The sequence below is a fragment of the Prionailurus viverrinus genome, chromosome C2 (genome assembly GCF_022837055.1).
Source record: "Prionailurus viverrinus isolate Anna chromosome C2, UM_Priviv_1.0, whole genome shotgun sequence".
NCBI classification, from domain to species: Eukaryota; Metazoa; Chordata; class Mammalia; order Carnivora; family Felidae; genus Prionailurus; species Prionailurus viverrinus.
The window spans coordinates 30,055,658-30,072,702 of NC_062569.1; the positions used below are offsets into that span (position 1 = coordinate 30,055,658).

General features: G+C 48.7%; 1 protein-coding gene across 1 annotated transcript in view; it reads right to left on the reverse strand.

The window, feature by feature from the left end:
- SLCO2A1 (solute carrier organic anion transporter family member 2A1) overlaps nt 1–10,971 on the reverse strand; it is an 83,041-nt gene extending 72,070 nt beyond the window's left edge. The window contains exon 1 of the mRNA XM_047874903.1: nt 10,125–10,971. Coding sequence (XP_047730859.1) covers nt 10,125–10,220 — 96 coding nt within the window. The 5' untranslated portion in view covers nt 10,221–10,971. The remainder of the gene's footprint in view (nt 1–10,124) is intronic.
- Between the last annotated feature and the right edge of the window lie 6,074 nt (nt 10,972–17,045).

Below are 17,045 nucleotides of genomic sequence, written 5' to 3' on the forward strand. Positions count from 1 at the left end.
TTGTGATTTTAGGGCATCCAGAATAGGTTTGTCCCCACTCCTTACTAAGTTTACATATTTATATGTTAAATTTATAGGTTGACTCAGTGGGACTGTGCTTTCCTGGGATGCTGACTATGAAGAAGAAGGAGTCTCAGGCAAGTCTAGAAGGACAGCCTCCTGATGGCAGGGGCAATGTGAAATGAAATGGACAATCACAAGGCTATGTAGTCTCACTTTCCAAGTCAGTGACAAGGTCCAGGGGTGGAGATGGTCCAAAAGACAAGGCTGGTTCTACAATAATTTGGCTCTGCCACTTGGGATGGGAGAGATGTATGGGGTGCATCCTTGGAATACACTCCACAGGTATGTTCCTGTTAGCATTAGGCCAGATCCCTCTCTGAGGGTCTATGCTGGGCCCTCTGGTGATAAAGTCAGAAGGTAAGTCCCCAGTGAGCCCCTCGTCTACTTCCTCCTAAGAGATGTCCTCCAGTTTGGTGGGGGTCCCCATCATGGGAAGATCTCTGCTGGTTCCAGAAAACTCAAGGCCCACCAGCCTCCACACAGCCCGAGGGTTCCTCCTGAGTGCTGACTAAGCTGACCAAGCAGTGACTAGAACCAGCAAGAAGACCTTTGTGATCTGGGACAACAAGAATCAGGGGTCATACATGTCCCCTTAACAACGTCCAACTTCAGAGCCTCGTTCACCTTTCAGAGGAAGGTAGCCCAGACCATCTGGCTTTCCATTTTAACCCTGCCTAGCAGCTTCCCAGTTAGAGGGACTTACGGGAGAGGGGAGACTGCTTTCCACTGGAAACATCGAGAGAGTAGCCAGGAAGAGGGGGTTCTGCTAGCTTCCCTCTGGGGATGTACATGGAAGGATAGGGGCAGATTTTGGCTCAACACAGGAGAGACTTAAAGACTGTGGAGCTTCCAGTCCTGGGCCTGCCTTGAGAGGGGGTGAGTTCCCCATTACTAGAGCTATGCAAACAGAGGTAAGGACATCTTCAAAAGGATTCCTGCTTCTTTGAGCAGATGAGCTTTCTTGTCACTTTCAATTCTGAAATCCAAATATTCTATAAGCTAGGAAGTACTATCTTTCTACATGTCAGTTTTATCATGACTTATATGGATTCTACAACATGAGAAGTAAAAAATGCTGTAGAAATCATGATAAGCAAGGAAGATAGCAGGACCTCGGTGTACAGACAAGGAGTCATGGGGCTTGCTGCTCCATGAGTCCGCCTCCAGTGTCCTGGCTCCCGCTCCTCCTTTCTTTGGAAGACTACAATCCCTTCCTACCATAGATCCTTGAGGTTTATTTCCATCACCGGACACCATCCCTGACCCTCCCTCGGCATCTCCACTGCCCCACAGAGGGTGGAAGTCCATTTGTGTACGATGTCACAGCAAGGGAGGCTGTAGGGGACCAACTTGTCCCAATTTGCCCAGAACTTTTCCAGTTTTAAAACTGAAAGCTCTGTGTTCCAGAAACTGCCTTCGTCCTGGGCAAAAAGAGGCAGTTGGTCACACTGAGAGGCAGGGAATTTATAGACTATCATTTATGGGAAGCTTGGGAGCCTCTTAGGGAGCCAAATGTCAAAACAGTAATACCTGGTACAGAGCCTCACATGGTGAATGCTCAGTAAAGGCTTCTGAGTGAGTGAGTCCCAGGCTCCTGCACCAACACTCAGCTCCTGCCAACTCCCTCAAAAGCACTGAGGATCAAAGGTAAAGCAGGAAGTTATCAAAAAGGGCCTGAGGCAAAAGGCAGGAATGATGTAAAACAGAATGAGAAAGTGGTCAATTTAATCCCATCCTGCAAACTCCTTGGCAGTCCAATAAGCAGGGCAAGAGTGGCTCTGGAAGCCTGCTGTCCTCCCAGCCCCTTCCTTCTGCCACCATCCCTTTCCCCCAAGGTCCACAGGGACCTCAGTGCATTCTCTAGCTGGCTCCTCTCCTGGGGTGTCCCACAGGGCTCAGCCCAGGAGCTGTCTGATATCCACACCCCATGTCTGTCCCACTTAAACTTTCTAGGTACCTTTCCCTCTGTGCCTCACAAGCTGGCTGAGTGAACTAACCGGATAAACTAGTTCTGACTTGAGGTCTACCTGTGTTGTGTTTCCCAAACTTGGTATGCCCTACCTGCTAGTCACATCTGGGAGACATGAGCCACATACAGCATAGCTTCTGAGAGTATCAATGTTACTCCAATATTTGGGGGGAAATAGAACATATTCTTTGGAAACACACACCTATACTGTGGAGGAAAATATAAAATTCACTTGATTTTAAGATTAAAACATAAAATATCACAGAAATGTAATGCTCACATCACAGTTCATCCCCTTCATCCTCTTGTCTACTCGTACGTGGAAACCTGATCACTCTGTCCTAGAATTCAGGGCATCTTGGTGAGGCAGTTTGAAAAACACTAGCTTACTACAGCCCTCTCTGATAACATCTGAGTCTTAACTGAGGTCCTCTGTGCTCTAGGCCAGCATCTCGCAAGGATGTTAGATGGGGCATTCTTCAGAACATAAGTAGATATTACCAGTGTTTGAGTAAACAAAAGAAAACTTGTTACCAGGACTCCCAGATTCCTACAGAACTCAGGAACTAAATTTGAGGAACAAGCACACTAAATTTCTAACAAAGAGTTAGTCTGCCCATTTTTGGGGAGGCAGGGGGGCAGCCTGTGGGGAGCCAGCACCGATCCTGACCAGACTGAATGTCCCAAAACTCATCTGGGATTTACCGTCCCAGGCTGGTGCTGCTCTCCACACCCGCCCCACCCCACCAGCCACGCCAAGAGCCTCCAGCATCTCCTCTGAGCCTCCTGAGTATCCTGCTCGACAGGGCAAAGAGGCTGGGAGGACAGGCTCTGGAAGAAGGCTGCTCACTGGAGTATCTACCTGTCCTTCAACAGCCAGAGGACACTCCCTGCCTTGGTTTCATTCCCCACCCTGGTCAAATGTAATCCATCCCAACAGGAGGACACACCCAGAGAATCAGGGTCCTCCAAACTGAGAGAGCTGGGGATTGACCAAAGATAACCACCTAGCCTGCACCTTCCACTTCTGCCAGGCTTCATAGCAGGTCTCCCAGCAAAGCTCAGACCCAACTGGCCCTGCTCCCAGTCTCATCTCCATCAGCAACTTAACAGATGAGAATCTGAGAACTTACAAGGACCTCAGAGATCATTGAGCTCAGGCCCAAATGTTTACGAATGAGAGAATCCAGAACCGAGAGGCATTCTGTGGCCATGGGAAGAAGAGAACTAGGGAGCGCGATAACCCTGGGAGGGAATTCCTGCTTGCCATTTACTGGATAGGTGTTCTTAAATGAGCCTCCATTTTCTCAAGTATGAAAGAGAGATGCTGAGCACCCCCCACCCCTTGCAAGGCCATGGTTGCGAGTAGAAAAAGTTTAGGAAACTTCTTTTCTTGATTAACAAATCAAGTTCAAGGGAAAAGACAACTATTTAGCTAAGCCCAGAAGAAAAGCTGGAGCACAGAAATACACAAGGTCCCATCCAGTTACTAAAAGCAAGCCTCAAATTTGTCTTTAAATCTTCCCAAAAGGCAAAGTAGAAGGGAAACTGAATGGGTTATAAAGTATGGTAACCATAAGATAAACACATACCACTGCAGACTGAAAATCAATCTTCTACCTGATCCTGATATCAAGACTTGCTGTATAGATACAGTGATCAAGACAGTGTGGTATTGGCAGAGAGATATACACATACATCTATGAAACAGAACAGAAAACCCAGAACAGATCCACACAAGCATGGCCAATTGGTTTTTGACAAAGGAGCAAAGGCGATTCAATAGAGTAAGGACAGTCTTCTCAACAAATGGTTCAGGAGCAATTGGATACCTATAGGCAAAACAAAAACAAAAATAAAAAACAAACAAATAAAATAACCTTGACCTAAACTTCATACGTATACAAAAATTAACTTACAATGGATCATAGATTTAAATGCAAGGTTATAAAACTTTTAGAAGAAGACATAAGAGAAAACTTTCAGGAACTAGGTTTGGTGAAGAGTTCTTAGACTTACACCAAAAGTAGGATCCAGAAAATTAAAACTTGATAAATTAGATTTCATCAGAATCTAAACAATGTTTTCTGCGACAGACCCTATTAAGAAGATAAAAGATAAGCTACATACTGGGAGAAAATATTTGCAAACCACATGCCCAACAAAGGACTTGTATTTCATATATATAAAGAACTCTCAAAACAATAGTAAAAATTCCAATTAGAAAAAGGACAAACTATAGGAACAGACATTCCAATAAAGAGCACATACAAGAGCACATGGCAAATAAGCACATGAAAAGATGTTCATCACTAGCCATTAGGGAAATGTAAATGAAGACCATGCTGAGATGTAACTACACACCTATTTGAATAGCTAAAATAAAAAATAATGACAACACTTGGGGCGCCTGGGTGGCTCAGTCGGTTAAGCACCTGACTTCAGCTCAGGTCATGATCTCGTGGTTCATGAGTTCAAGCCCCGTGTCGGGCTCTGTGCTGACAGCTCAGAGCCTGAAGCCTGCTTCAGATTCTGTGTGTGTGTGTGTGTGTGTGTGTGTGTGTGTGTGTGTGTCTCTGCCCCTACCCCACTCGCGCTCTGTTTCTCTCTCTCTCTCAAAAATAAAAACATTAAGAAATCTTTTTAAAAAGTAATGACAACACCAAATGCTGCCAAACATGTAGAGAAACTGGATTTCTCCTACATTGTTGGTGTACATATAAAACTGTATGGCCACTTTGGAAAAGAGTTTGGCAGTTTCTTAAAAAAAAATCAATATGCAACTACCATACTACCCAGCAAATGCACTCCTGGGTATTTACTCCAGAGAAATGAAAGTTTATGTCTGACCCAAAAACCTATACCTGATTCTTCATATCAGCTTTACTTATAATAGCCCCAAACTGGAAACAACCCAAATGTCCCTCAATAGGTGAATGGTTAGACAAATCACCGTACATCCATACCATGGAATAAAACTCAGCAATAAAAAGGAACAAACTATTAATACAAGCAACATCCTGGACGGATCTCAAGGGTATTAAGCTGAATGAAAAAAGTCAATCTCAAAAGGTTACATATTGCACAATTCCATTTATACAACATTCTCAAAATGACAAATTACAGTGATAGAGAACAGATTAGTGGTTGTGACGGTAGTCAGTTGGAAGCGGGTGGGCATGACCACAAAGGAGCAGCACAACAGAGATTTTTGTGGTGACAGAAATAGTTCTTGTGTCTTGAGGCAGTGGGGTGGTGGTTCCATGAATCTATACGTGTGACAAAATTGCATGGAACTATATACACACATTATAGCAATGTCAGTTCCCTGCTTTTGGTGTTATAGTGCAGTATGTAAGACAGAACCATTGGAAGAAACTGGGTGAAGGGTATGCAGGACATCTTGGCACTGGTTTCCTACGAATATGGGATTGTTTCAAAATAAAAAGGTTTTTAAGAACTCAAAATAAATCAAGCAATGTCTGGTACTAAGAACTAAGCTTTCTCCCATGGTCCCTCAAAAGGAGCCCCCAAGGACCACAGTGACAACCCATCTGTGCTAGTCCTGTGGGGTACAGACAAGTGTAAGTTCACACAGCTATTTCTTCATGTCCTTTATCAACAGAAACTGAGAGTGCAATGCCCAAGTACACAGCAATGATCTTATGATGTAAAATGGGGGCCAGACTCGCCCAGCCCCAGGCAAGGTCCTCTGACGGGTCCATTGCCCGGGACCATCCCGAGCTTCTCAGCTCCACCACACCTAGCTCTCTGGCTTTGGCACACAACTGGAGCTCTCCACAGGCCAGTGCCTCCACAGGCAGAAAGTGGGGTGAAGCAAGGGCTGGGGGTGGCTGAACCCATGATACAGCATAAGACCAAGCAGGGATGTGAAGAGGAAGAACAAGGAGGGATGAGGTCTAGACCCTGGGGACCATGCACATTCCTCTGCATTCCATAAACAGGGCAAAAAAAGGTGAGGGAAAGCCATGGTCCCAACCCAACAGCCCACATCACATCTGGGTCTTCTAGAATGGAAAAAAAAGTCACTGTCACAGACAAAAGAGAGTGATGAGAAAGAGATGAGCTATCCATAGTGTGAGACATAAATCACTCTTCCCTTTGTTCTGTGGCAGTGTAGGTCACAGTTCATCACCAGGAGAAGGGCTCTGAGCATGATCACAGGAGGAAAAGGCTCTCAGTGACCTGTGACCCCACCCAACCAGTTCCCATTGGTCTCCCCTCCCCCGACCCCCACACAAAAGCAGGGTGGGCAAACCAGGCCCTCTCAGGGGATAGATGAATGCTGTCCTCATTCATCAGAGAAACACCCACCAGCCTGAGGGAGGAGTGGGCACCTCTTAATCCATGAGGTCTGTTAAGTAATTCTTTAGCTCCAGGGATTCTCTTGAAAGTGTTTTCCCCACTTGTGAGCATCAGTTTGGTGGATATAGCACTTTCCTCTGGAAACCAAGAGGTTAAGCCCAAGATGCCTCCCCACAGTTGGGGGTCAAAGGCCTTAGGAAGTTACAGACACAAGCCAAAATAAAGCACTTCTTCCTCATTTTTGGGCTTCCCTCCCAGATCAGAGGTCCCCAGGCCACTCAGGCCAAGCTGTGACATCTGCCTACCCTTTTCTTCACCACTGTACTTCCCCTGCCCTCCATTCCCACTGGACTCTCCCTCACTGATGAGATACGCACTATTTCCCTAAACTGGGACCTGGGGTGTGGGAGTTCATGAAATTTGGGCAGCAATTACCAATCACCTACTCCTTTTATAAGATAACCTCGGTTTGCCCCCCAAAATTTCATTTTAAGAAGAAACAGATCTCTTTGAGGCTGCCAGGATGAGTTAGCCACAAAGGCTGTCTCCTACCTCCCCACCCACACCCCCATAATCGCTGAATGAACCTGTTTTTAATTTAGAGTTCTGGATGTTGAACTGGTCTCTCTGACAATGACTAGTGAGCAGGTCTTCTGTTTCTTAAGAATCTTATAAGCCAGAGGCAATTGAGAATGTCTCCAGATTAAACACAATTATATTTACTACTACAGGAGGGCATACAAAAACCTCACCCCATAAGTGAGAGTTGCCAAGCTCTTTCGGGGAGAGTTATGAAGAATGAAAAGGTATAATGAGCCTGTTAGTGACTGGGGATATCCATCGTGCAGCCACGACAGTGACCCTTGCTCACAGCTGGGATGTGAGTGTCACCAGGAACTGAAAACAGTACTGACTCTGGGAACAACTATACATACAGTATCCCCAAGTGCTAAGCCAGAATTGAGCAGCACTGTGTGATGGTGAGGGCAGGGTGCATGGTCTCTGACCCTGCAATCTCACATATCTGGTTCCTCTACACTCCACCCCTTTTTGGCTATGTGTCTACACCTCACTAAGCCCAGTTTTCCTCATCATTCATGGGGACAGTAATAATACTCACTAGATAGAATTGTACTGAGGATTACATATGGGTGAAATATATCCAAAGTTCTTGGTACATCCAGATGGCTTCATTAGTGTTAGCTACTATTACCTTTATTTTGGACATGACTGCTAACTATAGTTTCTCTTAAGTATGCCTCATGTGAGGCATAATTGGTGAAACAACAGATCCTAAATGATATTTAAACGAGCAGTCCTGTTTGTTGAGGCAAGAACTGACATTTTATTGATGTCAGTCCTGGAGAGCCTTGCATGGTTTACAAAACCCTTTTCCTACACCTCATCCCACATAATCCTTAAGGAGCCCCATGAGGTAGGGATCATTCATAGTACTGTTTTTTGTTTTTGTCTTTTTTTTTTTTTTTACGTAAAGGTTCTGCAGTCCAGGAAAGGTAAGAAATGCTCCCCTTTGTCACCTATTTAGTAAGAGGTTAGATTTAGAGGTGAATCTAAGTCCCCTGGCCTCATTCCCTTCCCCTAAACCATACGGTATGTGGGGTTTTGCAGGAATGCCATAAAGCCAATTGCTTACTCTGTCCCAGCAATGAGGAACCCAGAAAAATGATGGGTCCTTGGGCTGGGCATCCCCTGTTATCCCCCATGTCACACATGTCACAAGACATGTGCCATCCATACCCCAGTGAGAGAGTGCAGGGCGGCCACTCAACCAACCTCTCATTGGGAGGAAGGACTCTCCCAACAAATAGCAACCCCCCAGACAACCATTACCACCCCCCTGGAAGAAAAGGCTTAAGTGAGTTTAATGGAATTACAGGCCCCAGATTTGCCTTGAGATATCCAAATTGTACCTGGTTTCAGGTTGATTAAGTGAGGCTAAGTGTAAGTCTCTCCAAACTCTGGTCTCAGCGTTACTATGGATCAATGGAGGTAATAATTAAGAGAATTTGATTTTTAGAGTTAAGAAAAACTCTTAATTGGTATGAGCCTTCAGGAGGCCAACTGGCCTGGGTCTAGGCCTCAGTCACTTGTGGCTAAATCATCAACATGTGATAAATTATCTCATTTTTATGGATCTTCAAAGAAACTGCTGCCATAAACTCATTTTAGGGATTCAGGGTGGGTCTAAATGAATCAACCTCACTGGGGGGTTACCCTTGCTGTCAGGAAACTGTTCTGGGACAATCTATCCCTCTTGCCCTTGTTGGTGAAAATAGGGAGAGTTTGCCCCTACCCTGGCTCTTTCTTGGGCCTCTTTCTTTTCAGACCACCCAACTGTTGCTCCCACCCTTTCCTCCCAGTTCCTAATTTATAAACACCAAATTTGCTACAATGCTCTGCTGAAACTTCTCCAAGACTCTTCTGAATGGTGGGACCAAAGCCACACAGTGTTTTGGCCATCCAGGTCTAGCCAAAGGTGAGGCAATTTGAGGATTATCTGAAACCATCTCAAAATGTCTATGTCTTATTTACATCCAACCATGGAATCAACTCAGCCTTTATTTATTGTGGTGTGGGGATAGAGCAGAAGCAGAAGTGGGGATCCCAGCTCCTCTGCTAACAATATGAGTAAATACATTCGTGGGATTCACTGTGACCTCCAGATCCCTTTCTGTTCAACACTCACATCATCAGTTCACAGAGACACTCCTCCCAGACCATCCCTTTGATCGCACCACTGGAAGCTTTACCTAGCCCCATCTGACTGTATGATTGTTGGAAACAACTTCTCTGCACCATACCTAACCACCCCATCCCCCACTGTCTCCAAGGAGCCCTCATGTGGACTCTACAGTCCTCACCGTAGCAGCTCTGTCCTCTCAGGACGTGTACTTCTAGGTCACTTCTGCTCAGGTAGAACCAGTTAAAAAAAAAAAAAAAAAAAAATCCTGTTTCAGGCTTCAACTGTTCCAGGCCTCCCTGGCCTGGTGAGGAAGCGGTAAACATTCCCGACCTCCTGGGGAAGAAAGTGTCCTCACCATAGAGCCACTCCCCATAACTTGCTAGGGGAGAGGCACCTGCTTAGATGTTACTGAACATACCGCGAGGGCCTGCTGCTTTCCTGGGGCCGTTTCCAGACCAGGAAGCACGTAGGGTTGGTTGCCAGCCCGGGGAATTCTGAACCCTGCGTGCGGCAGAGCGGTAGGGTAGCGGAGCCCCTGTACCGCTGCTCGTCGGGGAGAAAAACATCTCTTCTGCCACCCACCCCAGGATGAGTTAGGCTCTGCCCTCCATCTCAGAGGAACCACAGCCTGTCACCCGGCACCTCCAAGCTCACCCCTTCACGAAGAAAGAAACTGCCCTCAGGAGACCGAAAAAGTGTCCCGCGAGATGTTCTTTTTTCAAAGAGGAAGACACTATCCGACCAAAGTTGAACCAATAGGTACTGTCATTGTCCTGTTTCTTAACCCCGACGAGGGCGTGAGTGTGTGCGCGCGCACACACACACACACACACACACACACACACACACCCGTGCACACACGCGCGCACACACACTCCCAGAAAGAGATCGCCAGTCCAGGCGCCCCCAGCCCGCCGCCAGGCCCGCAGGGATGCGTCGCAGAGCGCGGCACTGAGGGCTGACGGGGAGCCTCGGCGCCCCCCTCCCCCGCCCCGGGCTCCCGCAGCACCCCTGCCCGGGCCCGCCAAAGGTGCGCCCGGAGGTCGAGGGTTCTCCGCTCACCTTAATGTTGCTGAAAACAGAGCGGGGACAGCGTCCGGCTGGGCGCGAAGAAGCGTCGCTGTCCTGGCGCGCGCCAGGCTCGGGCCAGAGCCCCATGGTGGCGGCCCCCGCGGGGCGGGACGGCGGCAGGCCCCGGGCGGGCGGCGGGGCGAGCAGGGGCCGGGCGCCTCGGGCCGGGACGGCCGCGTGGGTGGCTGGTGAGAGCGGCGGCGACAGCCGCAGGAGGCTCGCAGCGCGGAGACTGCGCGAGCGAGTGCGCGCCCAGAAGTTTTATAAGTGGCCGCCGCCGTCGCCGATGATGAAACGCGCTCTCCCTCCTCCCTCTTTTCCTCGGCTGTTGAAGGCTCTGCGAGCCCCCGCCCCCGCCGCGGCCGCCCCTCAGACAGGTGTGACGCGGCGGCTGGCCGCGCGTGACTTCGCTCCCGGCCCGGGGTCGCCTCTGCTCCCGCAGCTTGGCTGGGACCCGCGAGGCTTGACCGCCCCGGAGAAGGTCCCGCCTGCTGGGGAGCCGGGAGCGGCGGCCCCGGGGAGGGGAGGTAGTGGCTGGAGGGGCAGGGGAGGATAGGAGGGTGGGGGCGCCTGCGGGACTGGCGGGACGGGGGGGTGCAGCGGGGACCGATAGGCGGGCGACTGGAAGGGACCGGAGAAGAGGTTGGCAGGACTCCGGGGGCAGGAGGAGAACCGAGAGGGTGCTGGAGGGGCCAACGGGAGCCAGGGAACTGGAAGGGGAGCGGGGTTTCAAGAGGAGAGGGGTGCAGCGGCGCCCCTCCCGACGCACTCGGGGAGATTTACAGAGCGGGTCTCTGCTTGTTTGCACTTGCCGAAAACCTGGGCTCTCAGTTCCGGTGATGGCTCTGAGACTCGCTGAGGCTGTTTGTGTCGAGGACTGATTTATATTTAAACTGCTCTTTGCGCTGGAGAGGGGGCCGCCCGGGCAGGGCCCGAACTCTCTGGACTTGAGCCAAGGTAAACTGCGGGCGCTGTCAAGTTCAGCATGGCTGGGTCTGGCCTGAAGTACTGCGGGCCAAAAGAGAGGACCCCCCGTGGATATACAGGAGGCACCCCACTGGCCTCCTTCTCAGGGCTGGAATAGAACAGCAGCCTTATTTTTCCCCCAAGACTTTTCCCACTAGAATTCCTACTGCAGAGAAGAGAAAGAAGGTGAGACTTTTCAAGAGAAGGATAAGAAAGTTATGCCAAAAGCAGCTGCAGTAAGGAATCCAATTCTGGAGGTATTTTTCCAGCTCCCTAATCCCTGTAGTCTCCTGATGAGCCAACCTCTGGAAGCCCACCCTGTCTCCTGGAAAAGCATAAACCCACCTTCAATGCCCAGGAAACTTTGGCTAAGACAAAGACCCACAGGATGATGTCTTTCTGGGCCTGGTCTGGGCTTGTCCTCTGTCTGTGGGCTTCCCCTATGCACCTGTGGTCCAAGAACCCTGGACACAACAGCAGGCAGTGCTGGAAGAAAAGCCATTGGACAGTGGACCGCCTCTGCCCACTTCATTCACCCACAGAGTAAAGGGTATCTAGAGAGGCTTTCCAGAGCCCTGCAGCAGCCTCAGACCCCAGAACAGGCAGGAAACTCCAAGTCACTAGTCTACCCTCTTAGAGAACTTGGAGCACAATGATGGCTGCCACCAAGAGCACCCAATGTATGCTGCAGTACTCACAGTGTATTGTGCCAGGCATTATGTTGGGTAGCCACACGCGTGATTCCATAGAACCCCAGGGTTAGCCCAACAATTATAGGTATGTATTACTATCTGGATTTTATAGATGATGATGCTAGAGAGGCCAACTAAAAAAAAAAAAAAAAAGTGAAAGACAAACAGCTAGTAAGTGATAGAGCTGGAACCCGAGTCCAGCTTTGCCTGATTCCAAAGCCCAGACTTGAAGCACTATGCCCATTGAAAAGTTACCTATTCCAACACACTCATTCCACAAGTAAACCAAGCAGAGAGCAGAGAAGGCCCAGGCCACAGACACATTGCACCTGCGATAACTAGAGTTTCTTCCTCAAACCCTAAGTGAGGCCTGGTCATGGTCCTCTGATAGAAACCCAGGGAGAGTCAGCTTCTCCAACCCTCATTTTATCCTCCTCCATGAACCTTACCCTTTTCCGGGTAAGGTTGTCAGGACCAGCATCATCTCCAAAGGAAAGGCATATTCAGAAATGCTCCCAGATGGTTATCTCTGCCTTTCTCTGCTCTTACGAGGGGGGGGTTAGCTAAATGTAATGGAGACCTAGCCAAAGTGGCTTCAATGAGATTAATTTGCCTCTCATAATAAAAGACTGCTAGTAGGCAGTCCAGGGGTCATGACCTAGGCCCGTAAGGATTCTTTAATGTGTGGCTGGCTCATTGTCACAAGATAGCTGCTCCACCTCCAGCCTCTTCTCTTAATTCCAAGAAGGAAGTGGAAGACAGGAAACAGGAAGGGGTTGTGCTCACATCAGGGAAGCAAATCTCTTCCATGCACGCTTAGCTACCAAGACTAGGTCACATGGCTACCCTCTGCAAAGGGGACTAAGAAATGTAGTTGACGCTATTGCTACCTCCTGAACAAAATTGGGGTTCTATTAGGGAAGAGGGGAGAAAGGATATTGTGTATTAAACTTACAGTGTCTGCACAAAGAGTAACTCATTTCCTAAAAGCACCCCCAGGGTCTGTTTCCAAGACCCTTCCCAAATCCTTTGATTTCAGCAAATATTTCTTAACACTGTAGAAAAAATAAAGCACAAGGACAGTTCCTGACTTCAAAGACTCCATGGTCCCAGGGTGGGGAGCAAGAAAAGAAAGCATTATGCATTGTAGAAAGAGAACATGGCTCTCTGTTGTGCACAGATGCTATGGGGGCACAGAAGGGGGCCCTAATTCATTTTGGAGCAGGAGGAAGGTTTCCTGGAGGAGGAAGGGATCCTCAAGCTGAGACCCAGGGACTAGAAAGATTGGGACAATTAGGGTAAGATTTATCCAAATCTGCTCCATGATTTCAGTCTGGCTGGAGACCCAGGGACAATAGGAATGTGATGAAGAGGCTGGAACATTGAGTGGCATGCTAGGAAGTGCGGGCCTTATCCCCAAACACAATAGGGAGCCAGTCTGACAGCTGGGTAGGAGAGCATTGGGGCTATCCGTGGAAGGAACCCCAGGAGCTATGATGAGGATGTATTCTGCAGCAGTGGGGAGGGTGGTAGGGGAGAGAGAAAGATGTGAGAGACATTGGTAGGAGATGGCACCCAGGTGTTAGTGAGGGAGATGTTAGGGACAACTCCCAGGATCTGATTGTATTAGTGATGCCAACCCCTAGCAAATAGAACCCAGAGAGAGCAGCAGCTACTGGGGAGTGGGGGGGGGGGTATGCAGGGAACCCCCCCCCCACCCTGGGATCATTTTGAGTTCAAACTGCCTGGAAGTACATGCAGGTCTAGATGCCCAGCAGGGAAGTATAGGGGTTCAGTGCTCAGGGTGGGCACTGGACTAGAGATTGGGTCTTGGACATCCCACATGGAGGTAAGCCTCGGGAACAGATGGGTCTCCCAATGAGAATGTGTTGACAAGAAGTAGGTCCAGGACCGGCCATAGCAGTATTCAGAGGTGGCACAGATTATGGAGCCAGCAAAGCAGACAGAGGGGAGAGCCCAGCAGACAGGAAAGTAAACCAATAGAGAAGCGTTGCTTCAAAGAGAAGGTCAGGAAACACATCCAGGTTGTGGAGGAGGGAAGATAAGACCTAAGAATGGCCATTGGGCTGGCCACAGGCTGGCATTGAGGACCTTGGCAAGAGTGTTTCCAGTGGGCAGAGATCAGAGTATGGGAGTTGAGGAGGAACTGCAAAGGAGCTATCAGCAACTTTCCCAGAGTTGCAGAGGGAAGAAAGGGAGGGAAGAGCTTTGGGCTCTCCTCTCTGGCTGAATCTCCTGCTTTCTCAGGTTTTGTGCTGGACCAGCTGAAGGTTCACACCTCCCAGCTTTTGCTCATGCTGTTTCCCCTGCCTGCACTGGTTGCCTCATAGTACGTATTTGGCTTCTACCCTTCAAGAGCAGCTCCTGTTACTACCTGTTCTGGGCTTCTGTAACAAGAGTAGAAACATGCCTTGCATGGTGCAGACCTGTCACATACATTATCCCTGCTTTCTCAGGAAACTAGATGTCATTATCCTCATTTTACAGATGAATAAACTGTCAAGGCTCAGGGTTCTTCCCTAGTGCATACAACGTGTCTCTGCCTTTTTTATCACAGGTGACAGTGGAGACAATACATATGGTGGTTAAGGGCGCAGACCTTATAGTCAGACATAGATGCCGACCACCCTTCTCTTCAGCTGTGTTTGTTACCTTAGAGGGCCTGTTTAACCTTCCAGATACCCAGTGCCTTCTCTTTAAGATGGAGATATTAATGTGCACCTTCCGGGGCTGTTATAGTGTATAATGAGGTATCTGCTCTTGCTGTGATGGTTGGCAGTGTTGATGGTAATAAGTGTGCTCTATATCTCTTTTTCTTTTTTTTTTAAATTTTCCTTTTAAAGTTTATTTATTTTTGAGAGCGAGAGAGAGACAGAGTACAAGCAGGGGAGGAGGGAAGGGAGAGAGAGGGAGACACAGAATCTGAAGCAGGTTCCAGGCTCTGAGCTGTCAGCACAGAGCTTGATGTGGGACTCAAACTCACAGACCGTGAGATCATGACCTGAGCCAAAGTTGGACGCTCAACCAAGTGAGCCACCCAGGCACCCCTATATCTCTTTTTTCTAACTCAGCTGTGAGCTCCTTGGGAGCTTCTCTGTTAATTCTCTTTGTGTCCCTTATTTGGCCCAGCATATCTTGTTGCTTAAAAATGTTTATTAAATGGAATTGAGCTTAACTGAACTCCAAAAAGACACAGTGACTGGGAAAGGTTTCATTGTCCTGAGGCCTCCAAGCCACTGTCTCTGTCAAACCCCCATTGCCTGACGCCATCCCTTCTGCCCACACCTCACCCCCAGGCTTCTTGTTGTCAACCTTGTCCTCACTGATGGCTGGCATGGGTCCCTAGGTAAGTTAATCAGTACACAGGCCACACCCCTTACTCCTGCAGCAGCTGGTGAGGGCCTCCTGGCAATTTGGATACTCAAGTGTGATCATGAATTAACTCTGGCCGTCTGGCTCCTTGCACATATACAGGCATGGAGGAGGACGTCCCCAGTGACTGTCTCCCCTGCCCCTCTGACAGGTAGAGGGCACATCTGCAGCCAACTGCTCTACCACTTTGTCACTGTCACCGGTGGGGCAGCCTACTTCCCTTGTGGGCCACCTGGCCACTAGTTTATATTTTTAATTAACAAACACACAGTGTTGACTGTCCATGCCTGAGACCAATACAGTGTTGATTCATCTAATCCTTAAAACAACCCGATGAGAGGGATTACTTTTATTAGTGCCACTTTATATGTGGAGTGAAGTAAAATAACTTGCTTGGGGACACATAGCTAGTAAGTGGCAGAGCCAGGATCCAGACACTGGCAGCCCAGTGCAAAGCCCCAGCTCCTGGGGGTTCTTATTCACAGAGACTGAGTCATAGCAGGCAGGCAGGCTAAGTCCAACCCCCCACCCATATGATGGTCTTTTAGGGGTCTGAAGCCCATTTTGGTGTCTTGCCCATCCTTGCCCTCTCAGAACCTCTGCTGCCAGCATCACTGGCCTGGAATACTTTCCTCAAGTGAGGTCTGAGCACAGGCTGGGGCCGCTGGGGCCCTCCTAGATCCTGCTCCAAGATGCCACTCCATTCTGCTCTTCCCCACTATGCACATCCCATTTCTGCAGCACGTACTGCGTGCCATTCTCTCTTCCCTAGGGCCCACCCTGTACTCCTTCAGCCCCACATCTCCCTTTCAGGACCTGAGGCCAACCTTGCCCTCCCCTTCCTTGAGAAAATGCAGTGAGATGAGAGAAGAGCACTGCAGTGCCAGGGTGTTCTGCGTCCTAGGACCCCAGCTTCTCAGCATATTACCTGGGGTATAGCAATCCTTGGCACAGGCAGGGGACCCGCAGTGGGTGGATTTCCATTTGCTTCCAGGAAAGACTTCTCAAGGCCTGGCTGTGCTCTTTCCTCTGAGTCTCACTCCATGGAGGTCACTCTCTGCTTTGGCAGGAGGCACGGTAGGGGCAGGAAAAGGAGAAACCTAAATAGACCTCACCCTGCATCCCTCCCATGTCTGTTCCCTGTGCGTGAGGAGCCCCAGCCTGGCCCAAGCCTCTGCACCCCACCCACCCCCATTCGGGTCATACCAGAGGGATACTTATCACAGTCTGTCATCCTGTGCTGGCTCATCACCATGCCTGTGTGATAATCAGCCATTCCTGGAGAGCTCAGACTTCACCTCTGCCTCTTGATCCTGCTGGGGTCCCACATAACACAGTCGGTGAACACCTACATCATCCTTGGCCCTGTTGCAGCCCAGGACTCAGTGGATCCTGTCATCTGAATGTTACCAAGTAAACAGAAAACCAGGGCCTGGTCTCTGCCATGATGCTTGTTTTTTTTTTTAAACTTTGTTCATCTTTATACTTTTTTCAAAAATAATTTAACTGCATCTTAACTCTACTAGGAGAGAGAAAAGATGTTTCATTCACCCATCATTCCATACTGCTATTTAAACTTTGCTGAATTTTCTATTTTTTCTAATTCTTCACAATGAGTATGTTTTTACTTAGAAAACTCACAGAATACCATTTGTGTCCTACTTTTTAACAATAAGTATTGTTCTGTGTTGAGAAGGGCTCATCATTCTTTAAATGGTAAGGAGGAGTTATTTATTTTTTTAAATTAAATTTTAATTAACATACAGTGCAATATTGGCTTCAGAAGTAGAATTCAGTGATTCATAACTTGCATACAACACCCAGTGCTCATCCCAACAAGTGCCCTCCTTAATGCCCATCA